Source organism: Semicossyphus pulcher, unplaced genomic scaffold (assembly GCF_022749685.1).
Source record: "Semicossyphus pulcher isolate SPU_LCO1_2020_fin unplaced genomic scaffold, fSemPul1.0.p SCAF_7, whole genome shotgun sequence".
NCBI lineage: Eukaryota > Metazoa > Chordata > Actinopteri > Labriformes > Labridae > Semicossyphus > Semicossyphus pulcher.
Window position 1 is genome coordinate 24,256,762 of NW_027211748.1, and position 17,915 is coordinate 24,274,676.

The following is a 17,915-nucleotide window of genomic DNA, read 5'->3' on the forward strand; positions in this document are numbered from 1 at the left end:
CAACTTCTGTGTTTGTTGCAGCACATTTTTTTGATTTTTTTGGGCCTGTGCCTTTATTAGAGAGAACAGTGGATAGAGTCGGAAATGTGGGAAGACAGAATGGGGATGACATGCAGCAAAGGGCCGAGGGTCAGAGTTGAAACCAAGGCGCATGTGGCACATGCCTTAACCACTGAGGTAAACCAGCTGTGCGGATGTGCATGTATGTGCAAGATGGAGGTAGTTCAGATATCTAACAGAATAAAAATAAAAACTGTGCATTGTAAACGGACTGTATGTAGTCCAGTGTGCGTTAATGTAGCACATAAATCTGAATTAACGACTTAAAGACCAGGGCATTATTGATGAGGCTGGCAGGGGGGAGGAAACTGTTCCTGTGTTGGGGGAATTTTGGTCCTGATGGAGCGCAGCCTCTTGCGTGAGGGGAGGGTATCAAAGAGACAGGATGAGAGGGGTCGGCCTCGATCTTCCGTGCACGCCTCAGGGTCCTGGAGGTGTACAGGTCGTGGAGGGATGGCCGATTGCAGCCAATCACCCTCTCTGCAGAGTGGATGATACGCTGCGGCCTGCCCTTGTCCTTGGCTGTGGCAGCAGCGTACCAGACGGTGATGGAGCAGGTGAGGATGGACTCAATGATGGCGGTGTAGAAGTGCACCATCATTGTCTTTGGCAGGTTGAACTTCTTCAGCTGCCGCAGGAAGTACATCCTCTGCTGTCCCGTTTTGACAGTGGAAACAGAGGAGTCGCTGTTGGTGATGGGGGCGGGTGTTGCTGCTTTCTTCCTAAAACCCACAACCATCTCCACTGCATTAAGCTCCAGGTTGTTCTCACCGCACCAGGTCACCAGATGGTCAATCTCCCACCTGTAGGCAGACTCATCCCCACCAGAGATGAGTACAATGAGGGGGGTGACTACCACAAACTTCAGGAGCTTTACAGACTGATGACTGATGGTGCAGCTGTTGGTGTACAGGGGGAACAGCAGAGAGGATAGAATGCAGCCTGTGTTTTACTCGTATTGTCTGAGATTATACCCCACACGTGATTGCAAGGCTGCAAAACATTTGTTACGTCCGTTTCTGTAAAAAGGCTCCCAACTGATGTTTTTACAGATGGATGCATGCTTGATTTTTCTGCACGGTGTCATATTTTTGGTTTTTCCGAAACCAAAATCTCAAGAGGAGAGATGTCAACATGGATTAAAAATTGTGGGAGACAGTCAACTGGTTTCCGCTTGTGATCTTTCGCCACCGCCACCGATTATATCGGCACAGGCTTTATTTTACCACCTCTTGGTTTGTGCCATTGTTGTGGCAAATTTAGGTATGACGATATGCAAGCAATATTCTGACGCGCTTATATTTGGGAACAATTTGTCCAGAAATTTGCTAACTATCTCTCAGTGTTACAGTTGAAAATGCCATAATATATACATGCTGGTGCGAAAGCTTGACAGGCGTAGCAACAGTAGCCAAGGGGGGCGGGACTTAGCGCAGGGTAATTTGTCAGGAGAGAATTAGGTTATGGACATGCATGGAATTAAAATGCCCAATGAGCTATGTTATTATAACATATAACCAGATAATACCCATGCTAATACTATGTGAATAACACACCATCACAACCTTTTGTGTCATTTTTCCCCTGTCTTCTGTCAGAGCAGGTGTCACTGTTTTTATGTGCACCTGCAGTATCCAGTATCTCATTTGGTGATGCAGCTCGCTGCTGTTTTCACTTCAGGAGTATTTGCTTAGTTCCTCCTGAGTTCACACTATCTCTACTCTCAAATGAATATTTATGAATGCACCACATTTTTCTTTGATATTCATGATGTTTGAGCCCGACTTGTTTTCCTCGTCGACTACTGATATTCACCTACCACCTGGATTATTTTGGTTCCCCAGACTAAGATGACTCATAGCTACATGTTTTGAGAAAAGCTTAATGATGTGATACAAATATGTGTCTTCTTAATACTGTGTTTTTTTTTTGTGCTGTTCAATGTCATTCACACATGCCACAAGGTTTTTACACAGCAGGATGAGGAGATCAAAGCTGCACCGGCGATGCTGTGTTTAACTTTCTGTACCTACCTGTAAGGATGGGTACCGAAACCCGGTATTAAACGGTCCCCAGGGCTGAATTATGAAATACCGCAGTATTGATGAACTTCTGACGTTGCTTTCGGTACTGGAGAAAGGAATGAAATTAATTTCCTGTTTATTATTGCTACAAAAAATATTATCTTGCACATTTAATCAAGCAACTGTTTCTAATCTGTAATAAGATTAAGACATTCGTGTATGACGCATATCCCAATCCAGAAGAGAGAGATCTCTCACCGAGCCTGTGTGCGAGGGGCGGGGGCGGCTCTCTCTCTCTCTCTCTCTCTCTCTCTCTCACACACATACACATGAGCGCGCACACACAAGAGATCCTGCTCGTAGCGACGGCGGAAAGAACTAAACATGCCGACAATGCTCGTTGCCACAAGTCCAACAACACTTTTGCTTGTAAGTTCGGAAACACGAGCGATCTGTCCAAACATCTGTCTGAAGCGGCTGTTACCCAGCAAACTTAGTGCACGTGATGAACCGGGTTGATTGATAAGCCCCGCCCACTACCAGCCAGCCAAATTTGTTTTATATTTCCATCCTCACGACACTGGAGTCTATAATAGTCTACTATAATAATCTGTTCTAAACATTGCTGTTTCTTTTGCTGTAAATAATTTTAAAATCTGTTCTCATTTTTTTCTCCGATAACCGAACCGATAAGAATACCGTTAAAGTACCGGATCGTTAAGCAGTATCGATAAGAGTACCATTAAAATGTTGACGATCTTAACGATAAAATTGTACCTACCTGCACTCACAACTAAGGCTATCAGGCAGATTTAGTTCATCCCTCTGGATTTCAGGGTCTGTCCATCTGTGGTAAAGGGGAAGAGTTTCATCCTCTGTTGAGTTAGAAATTAGCGCCCTTTTAGCTGTAGAGTTGGCAGAAACCTAACGGCTGCTTTTGAGTAGGCTCTAACCTCTTGTCATGCTAATAAGCAATCAGCATCACATTCTGGTTGAGTGGGAGACGTCTTTTACAACTTCTAGTGAGGCTGCGGAGATTGAAAACCCGACACTTCCGGTGGATCAGAGTGGGTGAATTGCTCATTAGCCCTGCTTGCTTTTTTTTTTCCCTCTTTCATTTCTAGAAAAGCTAGAGAGAAGCCTTAAAAATGGTAGTAATGAGCCAGGCCTTTGACTTCCATTTGTCGAGCGAATTCTGAGCGAACTTTTAGTGTATCCAGGCAGAACCGTGGAGATGAAGGATACTAAAACTAACTCTGAGATCAGATTGTAAAGGGACAAATCATAACCTCTCCATCATAATAACATGTGACCCCCCTCCCCCCTTCCCTTTATCTGTCTGTCTCCACTCCAGTGCAGCTGTGGATGATTACCATGAAGTAGCGATTTGGGAGCTTGTTGAAGAGGGCAAAACTCTATCAACTGCAGGGTAATTAGAGGAGAGAGGAGGAGAGAAGAGGAAAGGGGGAAAGGATATGTTGGTGGGGAGGAGATATTAAGATAGAGTGAGGGAAAGTGGAGTAAAGGGAGGAGGCTGGGAAATACAAAAGGATGGGAGAGGAGGGGGGGAAAGAGGAAGAAGTGTAATAATAACGCCAAAAGGAAACGGAAGTAAAGACAGACAATTAGACTTTATTATGCGTTTTGTGTGCAATATGTCATGTGAGATTACATCACTGCAGATGGAGGGAGGATAATATGTGATGACACTATATGCTACATCAACATATCGTAATCACATAAACTGTACAGGCAGGACTCTAAACCTACAAGGACTCATGAGATACAGACATAAAGCCAAACAAAGATTGTAATGCCTCACAAAGAAGAATAGTATAATATAGTATAATCACATGGCTATCATGTTCAGAAAACTTTACATTTGTGTCTGTTCACCACATCCACACAGCGGCCATTTCCCTCTGTCGTCACACTCAGCGTGGAAGGCTAAAAAGCTGTGGTGATATTGTACTGCTGTGTTCCAGGTTTGCAAATCAAACACACTTCTGCCGAATCGTTATCGTTTCACAGCATCCGGACAAATCAGCCACGGAAAAGACAATAGATAAAGTAATGTGGGAAAGTGGGCCACTTCAACTTCAGACTCCAGAACTCCAGAATATAAGACGCAGTTTGTTTTTGGGGGTGTCCAATAGGGAAAATGGTTTTCTTTTATAGCTATTGAGCTACTGATGTCATGTCTGGTTTGAAATGTAGCCTGCAGACCCGAAGATTCTTTAGACGATCCACCGGTATATTCTCGTTGTTTTTTGGATTCTGTCCCGCTCTAAGCCACTGCCTGCAGCGAAAACGGTAGTATTTCACTCCAGCGTCTCTTGCTGGGCCGTTCCTTTCAGAGGGAGGGGCGCAATGCATGCTGGGTGTTGTAGGAATGTAGAATGGGCGAAACCACAAGCTGTTTGTACAACTTTCTCTACAGCTATGGCGCCAATTTCAAATATTATTGCTCCTTTAAGTTGCAGATCAATTGAAAGCAGGGAGATGATAACGTTTTGTCAGAATCCTTATGTTTAACTTGGAACGCAGCAGTACAGCTTTTGGGCTTCCTCCCATGAGCTAGACGTCAGAGGAAAATATGGTAACAGACTTCCTTAATTACTGTTTGATACACCTTTCAAACCTTTCATCCTCACATGGCAGACATGCAGTTTTCATTGATGATAACAGTCGTTATGACCATCAAAACAAGTAGTGATTTCTGAAACAATGGTTCCTTGATTGCAGACAGTGGCAACAAAAACAGGCTTCTTGTTTTACAGGCTTCTATCTTTTTTTATAGTTTATAAGTTGCAGTAAGCTAGCTAATTTAGTTTGCGTTAGCCTCCTGCGTTAGTTGTCTTCGGTAGTTTCACTTTATGATGAGACCCACACTATTGTTTAAAATGTAACTTACTCTGCCTTAATTAATGTTTCTTCTCCTGTCACCCCTTTTGTCAAACCGGCATCTTTTTTCTGCTGAACTGACAAATGACACTAGCAGAGTTTTATAGTTGTAGCTAGCTCGCTAATTAAGCTAACATTAGCTGCATAGATTGTTTGAAAACACTGTCTCTTGAACATTTTTGGTCCATGTTTCAACCTGGAATTGATGACCCCCATACAACGTTATCTGCATTCTTCAGTATCATTAATTTAGACCATAGAAATTAGCCAAATAGGAAAGTTATTATCACATAATCCCAACATATCCTTTTTAAATACTGATTAAAAAGACATTAAACATTTTTATTTTTTTAATAATGCACCTACTGATCAAAACACAAGTCAATACCACATCTGTGTGGATAGTATTGCAGTGTCACTGAGAAATGTCCTGTATTCCTTACTCCACGCTTGCACAGTAATTGTTGATGCACGGTATGTGTGTGTGTGTGTTTGTGTGTGTGTGAATTTTTGAAAATGCATCAGGAGGAAATGTCAGATTTCAATTACAGAGGAGATCAGAAAAACAAAATGCAAAAATAGATGAATGCCACCTTATTTATACCCTGCTTATGAATAGTAAATCTGTCTCCCTCCTTCCCTGCTCTCGCCTGAGGGACCACGCTGGCACCCTTCCGCTGTCAAACCTCGCCTCTCACAGAATTCAAAATCCTGTTTTATTCTGAATTGTGTCTCATCTTCCGCAGTGGGATGGCGTCGGCCCATTTCCAGACTTGGCGGAGCCCCCGAAAGGCATCCAGATGTTATGGCACCCCACCATCGTCAAGCCTTACCTCACACTGCTGTCTGAGTGCTCCAACCCAGACACCCTGGAGGGAGCAGCTGGGGCTCTGCAGAACCTGGCTGCTGGCAGCTGGAAGGTAAGGACTGTGCCGATATCCCTGAGATACTAAGAGGCATCTGGAGAAGTGCTTCATATTTCCAGTGGGCGCCAAACAGTGTTTTTTTATTTTGGCAAAAAAAAAAAAGATAACTTTAACGGCCTGTCATATTCTTGCAATATGGTGCCGTGAGAGAGCAACCCTTACTTACTTGCTCTTTACAATAACCTCATGCATGCATGTTGGACGGGTCTCTGAAATCAATACTTCGTTGTGTAACTCTATTAAAAAACTCACTTGGTAAAACTGACTTTGGTGGAAGTAAAAGTCAGCTATTCTAATATTACTTGAGTATCCTTAAACCACTTTCAAAAATGGATTCACTATCCACCTTATTCTTAGGGGCGCTGTTGTAGATAAAATTGGTACAACTTCCGGTGCAATAGCGGAAGTTGTAGTAAGCTAGTTATTCGACAACAGCTGCAAGATTGGCCCGGTCCTGCAACACATGAGCACCCAGCTGTTTGTATTCCACCTGTCGCTCAAACTAACACCCAGGCCCGGTGATGTGGCTACGCTCTATGTCTGCTTTGAGTTCCTTGAGGTCGCTTCCCACCTCCCTACTGATACGCCTCAGAGCTTTTCAGATTGTTCATAGCTTCACCGTTCGTAGCAATGGAGTCAATGAAGTAGCTAAATATGCTAGTGCACGTCCCATCCCTCGATAGTAGAAGGCAGCAGAATGATAACATTATACCGTCTGAGGTGTTCTTTCTCCCGATCGCTTCAGAAAAGAGGGTAAGCGTTAGCCGTTACCATGGAAAACGCCGGTTCCAGTTCGGTGACAGACGCGGCAGTGGAAGTCACACCCATAATTCACGCAAAGGATCATGGGGGCTAGGAATAAGGTGGATAAGAAAAACAAGGTCTTTTTTGGATAATCAGTCTTTATTTATGCACTCTGGGCCCCTTATTTACATTCAGAACACATCTTCATCATGTAAGATCATTTGTCATCATAAATGTGGAGTAAAAGTAGAAGTTGTCAGAAATGTAAAAACTTAAGTAAAGTACAGATACTCCGAGAAAATACTTAGTTACTTTAAACCACTGGGGACAACTATGAAGCAAGTAAACCGATGCCACACACTACAGCATTTATAGCCTCAGCTAACTAGCAATGGGCCTTTAATATTTGACTACTTTAGATTAAATCATATAAAATGACTGAATTTTGTCAGTAAACTTGATCGACAGCACTTTGGTTTGTGACAACACAGTGCACAAACAGCATTAAGTTATCACCCACTACCTTTGACAAGAAAGAGACCATGTTGGATTACAGTTAAGATGTAGTAAATGTAGTACTTCAGTAAGAGGATGAATCAGACTACAACTGAAGTAATAGGAAAAGGAATTTTAACTAATGTCTGGTCCCTTCTTTCTGCACAGTGGTCCGTATATATCCGTGCTGCGGTGCGTAAGGAGAAGGGCCTCCCTATCCTGGTGGAGTTGCTGAGGATAGACAACGACCGCGTGGTTTGTGCTGTGGCCACTGCGCTGAGAAACATGGCCCTGGACATCAGGAACAAGGAGCTCATCGGTGAGTTGTTCTTTACAACAAACAGAACCACAAACATAAAGTTATACAGAGATACTTACAACAAAACCATCTTCCAATGGCTTAAAGGGATAGACTCTTTTAAGTGGCTAAAGTAGGTGGTACTCCTGACCCTGTCTGCAGCGGTGCTTTGCGCGTTGATGCAGGTTTTTCAGACCAGTGAAGACCCGCTTATAGATTTCCCATTGCCAGTGAAGTATTCTCCTTTCGATCTCTTTTCTGCTGCGTCACCGTCTGATGTCACAAACGCGCCGGAGACAGGGTTAGTAAACAGTGAAGATGATACGTGGTTACGTCTTTATTGTATCTATTACTCATTCAGTCTGTTTATCAAACACTGTGCTGACAAATTTGGAACGATGTTCGAGCGCTGCTTGGACGGAGATGGGCAAAATTTGTAGCTGAGATGACAAGGAGTAGCAGAAGTTACCGACGGAGCATGGCATCGCACCGGAAAGGGGGCAGAGATTAGCGTGTCAACAGGGGTTTTGTGTTCCCATCAATGCTGATCAGAGCCGAGGAGAAAATTACAGATGCCGATTGTAACCTGTCCCATTAAGCAAAAAAAGCCAGGTGTCAGCAGGTGTTTTTTTGACCAGCAGGAAAGCGGCTTTAGCTTCCATGTAGGAACTCCGGTCGGCTTCTCCTAACAGGGGCCGTGCTGACTGTTATCTACTGTACCTAGTACACTTCCTATTGATAAGTACCTCATACAATCCCACTTCAAACAAACCAAACTATCCCTTTAATGCATATTTTTCAAATCAATCCAACTTTATTTAAGGATTTAATTTGATACAATGTGAGTCGTGTGCTTAATTAGAGATAATGATGCTGAAAACAAGCGCAGTTATCTTGACCCACTTGCTTTAATGATAAATATGATGCTTGTTTAATTAGACATGTTTATCAGTATTTTTTTTCTTCAGAGCTTTAAGATGTGTTTTGTGTAGAGGCTGTTGTAATGGCTAACTGGCAGTGGCCTTGTGGATTTGTCAGAGTGTTTATAATATGCATGCAGTTATTCAGACCGTTTCCTCCTCGAAGCAGAGAGTAACGTCTCTGACTGATCGTTTGATGCCTGATTTTCCTTTGGAGACTGAGACTGATGTCTGCAACACACCCTGCTTTTCTGCCGGTCCTCATAGCAACAACATCATGCCTGCTTCCACTTACTCTGTCTGGTGCTCGAAGCCCTTATCTGAGCCGCGTCAGTGTGTGTGCTGTCTAAGTACGTGAATGCAACCATCCGTGTGTATAGTGTCTGTAGGTTGTAATGTCAATTTAAACGTATCCCGCTGCCATGTATATTATGTTAGGACAAATGATCCTGCCCTGCGTGTGTTGTGTTAACATGATGAGATTGCGTTGTAGACAGAACACATTGTGTAGTTGTGTCCTCGAGCTTTCAGCAGTACACACCAGTGCTGTGTGCACATAAAGGTCCGCTGTGAGCCAACTGTTCTTTTATATTGCTGCAGCGATACAAACATGATTGAGAGCCTCATTTTCAGTGTTTGAAAGTAATATTGCAAAGTGTACGACAATATTTAAATTAAGCTGTTTGCATAGTACAATCATTTTTGATAACTTTCTGTAATAAGCCGGTTTATATGTGTGAATTACTTTCATTATCTGGAGAGAATTGTTTTTAGAGCTGAACTGAAAAATGTATCAACTTGATCTGTTTGTATTAGAGACAGTTTTACTCTTTTCTTCAACTTTATTTCTGCTGACTGTTTTCTACATCACTAGAACAGTAGCTACAGTAAAGACGTGTGTATATCCAGTGTTGGGCAGTAACAGCGCTACAAATAGCGGCATAAGTAGTTTAACTAACATTTCTCCGTAGCTTGGTGGTAGCGTCTCGTCCTCGTTTAACGAATCAAATAGCTTTTCAGTAGCTTCGCTTTTTGTTTTATTCAGTAGTTCGGTAGCATCCACACAAGTTACTGTCAAGGTTTCAGTTGAAACAAGAAGGTTCAGGACCCAGATGCAGACTTGGATATGTATTTATTTAAACAAAAAGGCAGAAGGCAAAACAAAAGGCTTACTGATTGAGAGTCCAGGTAACAAAATAATCTAAAGGGAAAAAACCAAAACACACGGGAGCAACAAGGAAACGGGTAAATCCATCACAAGAAAGAGCGACAAAAGTCCACAGGAAACACGACAAAGACAATGAACCAGCACAGAGACTAAATAAACTTAGGAGGTGAGGCTAATCAGACACAGGTGAGACAATCAAGGGGCAGGTGAAAACAATCAGGGCAAGGCACAACATCAAACAAGCGGGAAACACAAAGGCAGGAAGTGGAGAGACAAGGTGACAAAGTAAAACAGGAAATGATCTAACCAAAAAGACACTAGTGAAATACTAAACTAAACTAAATACTGACAAGAACACAGAATTAACTAATTATAAAACTAAACAATGAGAAGTCATGACAAGAGACAAAGTGACCAGGTAAAACAGCAAACAATATCTGAACCCCGAAAAACAAATCAAAAACATAACTAAACTAGAATAACTCGTGACATATCCATTCTCCTACAACAAAGTTGCAACGCACGGAGCGCTCTGCTGCAGTCTGAAATATAACTGTTTAGGATCAGTGTATGACTTCACCGCATACACAGATGTGTAGGCCCTACTGGTGTAGAAGACAGTGGTACTTCCATATGACGGTGACATCACTGTCTAATCTTTCAGCAGATGCATGCGACGTCTCTGCTGCTGGGGACAGCTTGTGAGTTTACTTCACCCAGGAACACTCACTCAGATGATTTCCAGTGAATAAGCTAACACAACCAACCCCTACTAAGTTAGCCATCACCAGTGTAGTCTGTAAGCACCAGTTAGCAACTTGCCAAGAGCTAACCACAGAACACAGAGGAGAAGAGGGGCACAGAAACTGAGGCGACTGTAGAAAAGCTCAAATGTTTGGATTAGGGGAGAGTCGGGCAAGGTGAGCCACCTCATGTTTCTGGGCAACTCTCTGTCATTTAAGCTACTTTCAGGAAGCATCCATCCTTTCTTTCTGGCAATGATGAAGAGAAGCACACAGGAGAAGGACTTAGTTTTATGCTTACACACATTTTTACCATATATAACAGTTTCAGTTAAATGACAACTACGTAAAAACTAGGTGTCATTGGTGATTTGCTATGGTTTAAAACCATGTTAATCAGTTAGCCAAAGGTTAACCAGAATTGTTTTATTATCTCCAAAATGGTGGCAAAGTGAGCCAGTTGTTCAACTTACACTATCATAAGGCAATAAAGTTTCTTTCTATACTAAAAAAAAACAAAAAGAAACAAAATATTTTCCTGTATGTAGCTATAGCTATTAATTTTAGTACAGAGCAACCCAAATAGAATACCATAATAATAGCATTGTATATGAAAACAGCTTTAAAGTAGCTAGCTACTTGTGCCGTGTTGCAGTAGCTTAGGTTGCTATATTTCTCTGAGGGGTAGCTTTAGAGTAATGAAGCTACATTTAATGTAGAAAATAGAAAATCTGAAAATAGTACTTACACACATTTTTAGGTACAAGTTACTTTGCTTCTCTCCAAAGAGCAGGTCATTGTCACTCACTTGTGGTTGTTTGCACCTCAGCTATAGTCTGCATTAATGCTACCGACTTATTTTACTAGTAAGGAAAGTAGAAAATAGATATTAGAACAAGTTGTTGTTTACTATCTTAACTTTTTAACCGTTTTATATTCATCCATCCATCCATTAGCTATACCGTTTATCCATTTAAGGGTCGCATAGGGATTATCCCAGCTGTCACTGGGCGAGAGGTGGGGTTACACCCCGGACTGTCAATCACAGGGTTGTTTTTATGCAAATGTTTAAATGCCCCCCTCCAGTGAAAATCAAGTGTTTCACCTTGTAAACATCTCCATGTGGTGTTCTTCATGTGCTACAAGACATATCAGGGACAACATCAGCAGTCATCTCCATGGCTGGGCCTGTCTGCTTTTAAACTGCAGTGTACCAAGGACAGGCTGAACAACACGTTTTCAGATTGGCAGGTTTTAGACGTCACAAACCTAAGGAGCCAATCCCGTTAATGAACACGGTGATGCTCTGCATATCATTATGTGTAACCGATGGCAACCACTTAGGCGATGCGCGAGCCAGCTGTAACCGTCATCGTAATTTTTGCAAAGTCACTACTGACTACTAATGTTAACGTTACTACTACTAATTACTACATTTCAAGCGAGCTAAGTTTCAACAAGTTGCCACTAAACGATGGCAGAGACGTGTTTTGTTTTTGGCTGTAATTTTATGAAAGGAGAAACGTAGCGTTTTCCTATGTCTTAAAACATGACCGGAGCTGCTCTTTTAAAAGTCCAACCCAGCCAAAAACATACAACATATTATACTGATAACAAAAGCTCAAACCGTCTTTCCTTCATCTCCTTTTGCAACTTTAACCTACATTATCCCCCCCTTTCCCACCCACCCTGTCACTCTTCTGCACCATGCCAACAGGTAAATATGCCATGAGGGACCTTGTGCACCGTTTGCCCGGAGGCAGCAACAACAACAACACGAGCGGTGGGGGAGGCGGAGGCAGCAACGCCAGCATCCTGGTGGGGAAGACCATGTCGGACGACACCATCACGGCTATCTGCTGCGCGCTGCACGAGGTCATCACCAAGAACATGGAGAACACCAAGGCCCTGAGGGACGCCGGCGGCATCGAGAAGCTCATCGGCGTCGCCCGCAGCAAAGGAGACAAGTAAGCCGAATGGAAAGATGATGTCAGGTGGAAGAGGGGGAAAGAAAGGTGGAGATGAGGTGGAAACTATTTTACAGTCATTTGAAAAAAAACACCAAGGGGATCATTTTAGACAATCAATATTTTGAATGTGACTTAAAGGAGAAGTTCTGTATTTTTAAGCCCGGGCCCTATTTTTTACAAATTTGGGTGTCGAAATGACTCAAAGGAACAAAAACTTTCGGAATCAGTCCAGTAGATGTCCTCCGCTGTGACCGTGATATGGCAGCAATGGCTGTAACATAATCCCCTGGGACAACTGCTCCTGATCAAAGTACGTCCACTAAAAGTGCTTGTTATTGCCACTGACAGGCTCAGATTGCTCCTCTAGGTGTCCGACAACATTACAGAAATGATCCCCACAAAGATCGTCCTTTTTTTTAAGAGTAAGATCCTGTTTGTGTAACCAGAAACAGAAGTCTCACTCAAGGAGAAGTCTCGCTCTGAAATCACGTGGGTGGTGAGATGTTACCTGAATAGGACAGTGGAAACGTGAGTTCTAAGTTGGAGAGAGGATTAGTTTATGTAGAGGACTCAAAAAGAAAAAAACACCACTCACCCGGTATCAAACTTGATTGAGGTGCTGGAGCTAAAAGTGGTAAATTAAGAAAGCGGGCACACTCAAATGCAAAAATCGTAAAAATTAGCAAGCTTTCGGTCAGAGACCTTCTTCATGGCATGAACAGGTAACAAGTGAATGCAGCAGTGTACAAGGGAACATCACTTCATTAGCCTCAATGCAGAACACTTGTGTCTATCAGTTGAGCATCAGGGGGATTGTAGTCCTAAGTATAATGGACTACAAGTTAAAGACACTGTCTATAGAGACAGTTAAGAAACACTAAGTATGTCGAAAATACAAAGTTCATAATACATACAAAAAGATTGAACATGTAGCACTAGAGATATATGCTATGCTTCAGGCTACAGCCATCAGAAGAAATAGAACATATAAAATCTATTACAGTTTATTCATAACAAAACACTCATGTCAAAATTCTCATTAAGACCCAGAGGATGCAGTGTTTCTAAGGAGTGGATCATTACTAGAGGTCTGCCAGCAGGAATATATTTCAAAAGCCATGGCTGAATATTTACCTGATGTCGACGATGAAGATGAGGCCATCGATGGCCATCCCTACTTATTTGAGTATACGGACAAAGAGCTCATAGAAATTGAAGAGAGAACAAAGGAGAGAGAGAGAGGGGGGCAACAGGCAGAGGAGGATAAAACAAATACACTAACCTACGCTTTCTGTACACCAACACAACAATCTCACCAAAATCTCTCCAACTCTAACTCACGCTTCCAGCGTCCTGTTCACACCTCACCACCCACGAGATTTCAGAGCGAGACTTCGCCTTGAGCGAGACTTCTGCTTCTGGTTACACAAAAATAATCTTACTCTTTAAAGGGATCATTTCTGTAATGTTGTCGAACACCTGGAGTAACAATCTTGATTGGGCACATCTTGATTATCCTTGTAGTAAGAATCAAAACACTGCTGAATTTATCAAGAGTTGGAAACTGAAGTTGCAGCCAAACAAATTGTAATCTCTGCCATTGGACGTTTTTAAGATGATCCTGTTTCTTTAAAAAAAACTTTGCACATCGGCCTACAGGCCCGATCACACAGAATAGAGACACAGACTCCTGCTCCAGAGTCACCTCATCTCAGAATGTACAGCTGGAGATAATCTGTGTTTAATTGTCTCCATATTTCTGAATGTTGATTTTGGGATGCACACATATTAATGCTAATCAGGCTGCCTGCTGTTCTATAAGAAGGATACTTTTGATTATTTGCTCATTAGCAAAGCACATAGCAAGCAGGTGTTACAGCGTGATGCACGGTATACGGGGGTGAAGAGAGAGGGAGAGTATTTAAACATGAAGATTAGAAGGTTGATTGGTGGAGTAGAACAAGAAGGGACACATTCATCAGTCCAGTGGACAAAGGAGTGGCTTTAAAATGGCTGTGATGAAGAAAGGGTGAGACAGAGTGAAGAGATCATGCAGCAGACACACAGGGGTGACGCAGGAGGGGGGTGAGAGTAAAGATAGAGAGGATGTGTGCTTGTTTTAGAGCTATGAGTCAGCAGTCAAAACAGTCAACAGAAAATGAGGTCCAAAAGAAGTTTGTCCCGTCTGTCTGCCTGCACACTACATTTGTTTGGCATGGTGCCTTTATTATGACAGGTCACAGACAGGAAACATGGGGCAAACATGAGCAAGAGGGGCAACATGCTCAGTCCAAAGCAAAATGTTGTGTCTTAGATCATCTGCAATTTAAACCTCAACTGTGACTAAGCTCCATTAATATTGTCCCCTTATCTTTCCCATTACAAGGCAGAGAGCACTAAAACATATTTTTTTTACCTTTAAGACTGTTTTCCAAAAATAATCATTGAAATAGAGCCTTCATAATATCTTTCATTCGGGAGTTTTCAAGAAATGCTTTTGGAAAATATAGTTTCTACCAACAAATATATAAATAATCTTCTCTTTGATTATTTAAGGACCAAAGCGTCAAATTTGTTTCTTTTTCTTTGGATTTTCACTTCTTGTTGAAGTTGTATCTGTAGTCATCCATCTTTTCTTTGTTTGTTCAGCCATAGTAGATTACTGTTTAGCTCTGCCTACCCTCACTGGCAGACCAACCACTGCTGGGTGATGGAAAACGCATCACTAACTGGGCGCTGCTTGTGATTTTTTCCAATAAAGTCGCACCAGACACCCAGTCTGTAATACTGCAAATGTAAAGGCTTTCATCAGTGGGCCATAGGCTCAATCACCATTGTGTTACCTCATTCGCCGATAGATAGGGACTTAGCAGACTTTTATTTAAATGAAAATCTTCAAGATTATCACTTTAATTCCACCCGAGTCAAAAGCTAAGATGGCCGCTTCTGAAAGGTTTTTTGTCCGTCAATATTTGGACTTTAGCAATTGCCTCTTTGAATTATGTGGACTAACTAACTGATGTATCAGGATACTTTTAATTTGAAAAAAAACTTAATCAATGAAAAATGAATCAAATTAAATTAAATGTAGCCTCAGCTTTAACTATTTGAGCTATGTCATCATGTTAGCTGTTAGCTCTGTTTTGTTGTTACTACAAATTTATGAAGCTGCTTTTATAGAAATTACATTAGGTACACATTTTTACGCTATATTTCTTTTCGTTGTTAAGAGGCATTGGCTGTATTTATCTTTACAACACCAGTTTCTTCTTTGTCAAAGGATGTTTTTAGTTTCCCTGCTTTGCACCAACGTAGTGGCAGAATATGCAGCCACACAACTTAACAATAACATTTATCCAAATGGCTTGAAGAAACAAAGTTTAATTTCCAAAGCGCTGATAAGGCCATATGAGCCAATAACAGCTGAGGCCATTAGTCAAACCTGGAAGATGCAAAATGAAATATTGGCCAATCAATCAAACAACAAAGGAATTATGCAATTAGGCCAATTTAAGCTCCATATTTTCAATCTTCACCTTTGGTCGTATCCTCTGTGGAGACAGCTCTGAGATGATGCTTTACAAACTAGCTTCCTGTCTCTGTTTAATGTGTCTGCATTATTCTGCATTGTGATGTTTTTTGCTCCCACTAGCACGAAACAAAGGACAGTCGAGCTTTATTCTGTATGTGTTTTTTCCTCTGCTGAATTCCCAGACATAGTCCTAAGGTGGTGAAAGCAGCATCTCAAGTCTTGAACAGCATGTGGCAGTACAGAGACCTCCGCAGCCTCTACAAGAAGGTAAAGTCTGCATGGATGACTGTGCTCTGGTTGGAAATACCTGCCATGCTGGTGTTTTAGTTTAATATTACTGGCAGATTGGAAGCAAAGTAAGCATCGTAGCATCAAATCAACTTGTCTTTCTTCTCGCCTCTTCTTCAGGACGGCTACTCCCAGTACCATTTTGTGGGCTCTTCGTCTACAATAGAGAGAGACAGACAGCGACCTTACTCTTCCTCTCGCACGCCGTCCATCTCTCCCGTGCGGACTTCACCCAACAATCGATCAGGTGCGTCCACCCCCTCCTCCCTCCTGTCTTTCTTTTTGTCCTCTATCACTCTTTCCATCAGTACAGTTCAGTCAGACAAGCACAGCTCCGATACCGCTGAAGTCTGCTTTAACCTTCACATGATGGCCGCCACCAACAAATTACTCAGCTGTCTGTAAAATCCCGGCACCTTACAGAACTTTTCAACCGTGTCCCGGTAGAAATAGAGTTTGATTAGCTTTCCAAGGACTTAACATCCTCTGATTATTATTGACCGAATCTATGTCAATGGTTCCCCCATAAACGTCTGACATAAGGAATACTAATAGAACATGTTAGATGTGGTCTTTGTGTTGTGTTGAAGAGTTCATTGTTATGTCCTCATGACTCCAGAAGTGGATTGTAAAACTTATGGTTATTACTGAATCCCTCATTAATCATTGTGAGGGTAGCTTATTTTTATAGATGATTCCCCTCAACAGCATAACATTTGCTCATTTCTGTGTCCCACCGTTTCCTGGTTTAGTAAACTGACTTGTTTCTGTGTGCACATAAAATCATGCTGCAGCTTTTATCCTCACGTGACAAGATTTAATTCAGGCCTGAGCTTTGTTTGAAGATTTATGGAACTGCTATAGGGTCCAATCTAGCGAGATTGATGGGAGATTCACTTATTATCAACATATATGAGATGTACAGGAGTAGAGGTAGTCCTTAAAGGAGGAGCTTTCGGTTTTACTACCAAACCGATCTTGGATCCCTTCGGCTTTAGTCTGACGACGATGTAGCCTCTGGGGACTGCGGTGAACATGCCGGGCGTGTAGCCAGCGGTTAGCGATCAACGACTTCCGGTCAAGACCTCCTTGTCCGCAAGCTGCATTGTTTACAGAAAAAGAAAACGTCTTTCTTGGGATTGACTTTAATTAACAGGTCTCACCTTTGCCGCAATTTCAACATCATGATGCAGATTAGTAAGAAGTAAAAATTAAGCTTTGTCAGGTCTGTCCTAAAGAGGAGAAGAAAACTACTTTTAAAATGCTCGTTTGTTGAACGGAGGTTGGAGCGATCATGTCTGATGCATTCGAGGAAATCGGGAAATCTGAACGGCTGTCTTGACAGCGTCAGGGAATTTATCTCAACTTGAATTTTAGACCTAGAACGGATTGTTAGCTGAACTTGCTGCAGATGTCTGTTTATAGAGATTAATAAGAAGCTAAATCGTCGTCAGATCACGTTGATGGGAGACGGGATGTCATGACGCCGCATGACGTCCCGCCTGCTTTTTATCTCCTTGCGTACTGTTATATTACTCGGACTACAAGAGTACTACAAACAGAAACCAGGACATTTGCCATCCCTAAAATCCACGTCACTGCCTACTGAAGGACAGACAGGATTGCAAGAGGAGACGAGATGACCTCTGCAATTTTTGAATCCATGTCCGACATCTCTGCTCTCCAGTTTTTGGCTCCGGAAAAGCTAAAAGTATGACGCCCCCCTCTAAACTTTATCTGCTGTCCGACTTGCAGATTCCATATGCACACTGTTTCAGAATTTCTCCTTGTTCTGAAAGCTTGACAGGCCTCCCGCGCCTAGTTAGGGTTGCAAAGCTTTATT

General features: G+C 42.2%; 1 protein-coding gene across 3 annotated transcripts in view; it reads left to right on the forward strand.

The window, feature by feature from the left end:
- ctnnd2b (catenin (cadherin-associated protein), delta 2b) overlaps window positions 1-17,915 on the forward strand; it is a 200,002-nt gene that overhangs the window by 173,578 nt on the left and 8,509 nt on the right. For all 3 annotated transcript variants that reach the window (XM_069684388.1, XM_069684389.1, XM_069684390.1), the window contains 5 exons: window positions 5,735-5,908; window positions 7,322-7,472; window positions 12,000-12,249; window positions 15,967-16,051; window positions 16,193-16,319. In XM_069684388.1, coding sequence (XP_069540489.1) covers window positions 5,735-5,908; window positions 7,322-7,472; window positions 12,000-12,249; window positions 15,967-16,051; window positions 16,193-16,319 — 787 coding nt within the window. The remainder of the gene's footprint in view (window positions 1-5,734; window positions 5,909-7,321; window positions 7,473-11,999; window positions 12,250-15,966; window positions 16,052-16,192; window positions 16,320-17,915) is intronic.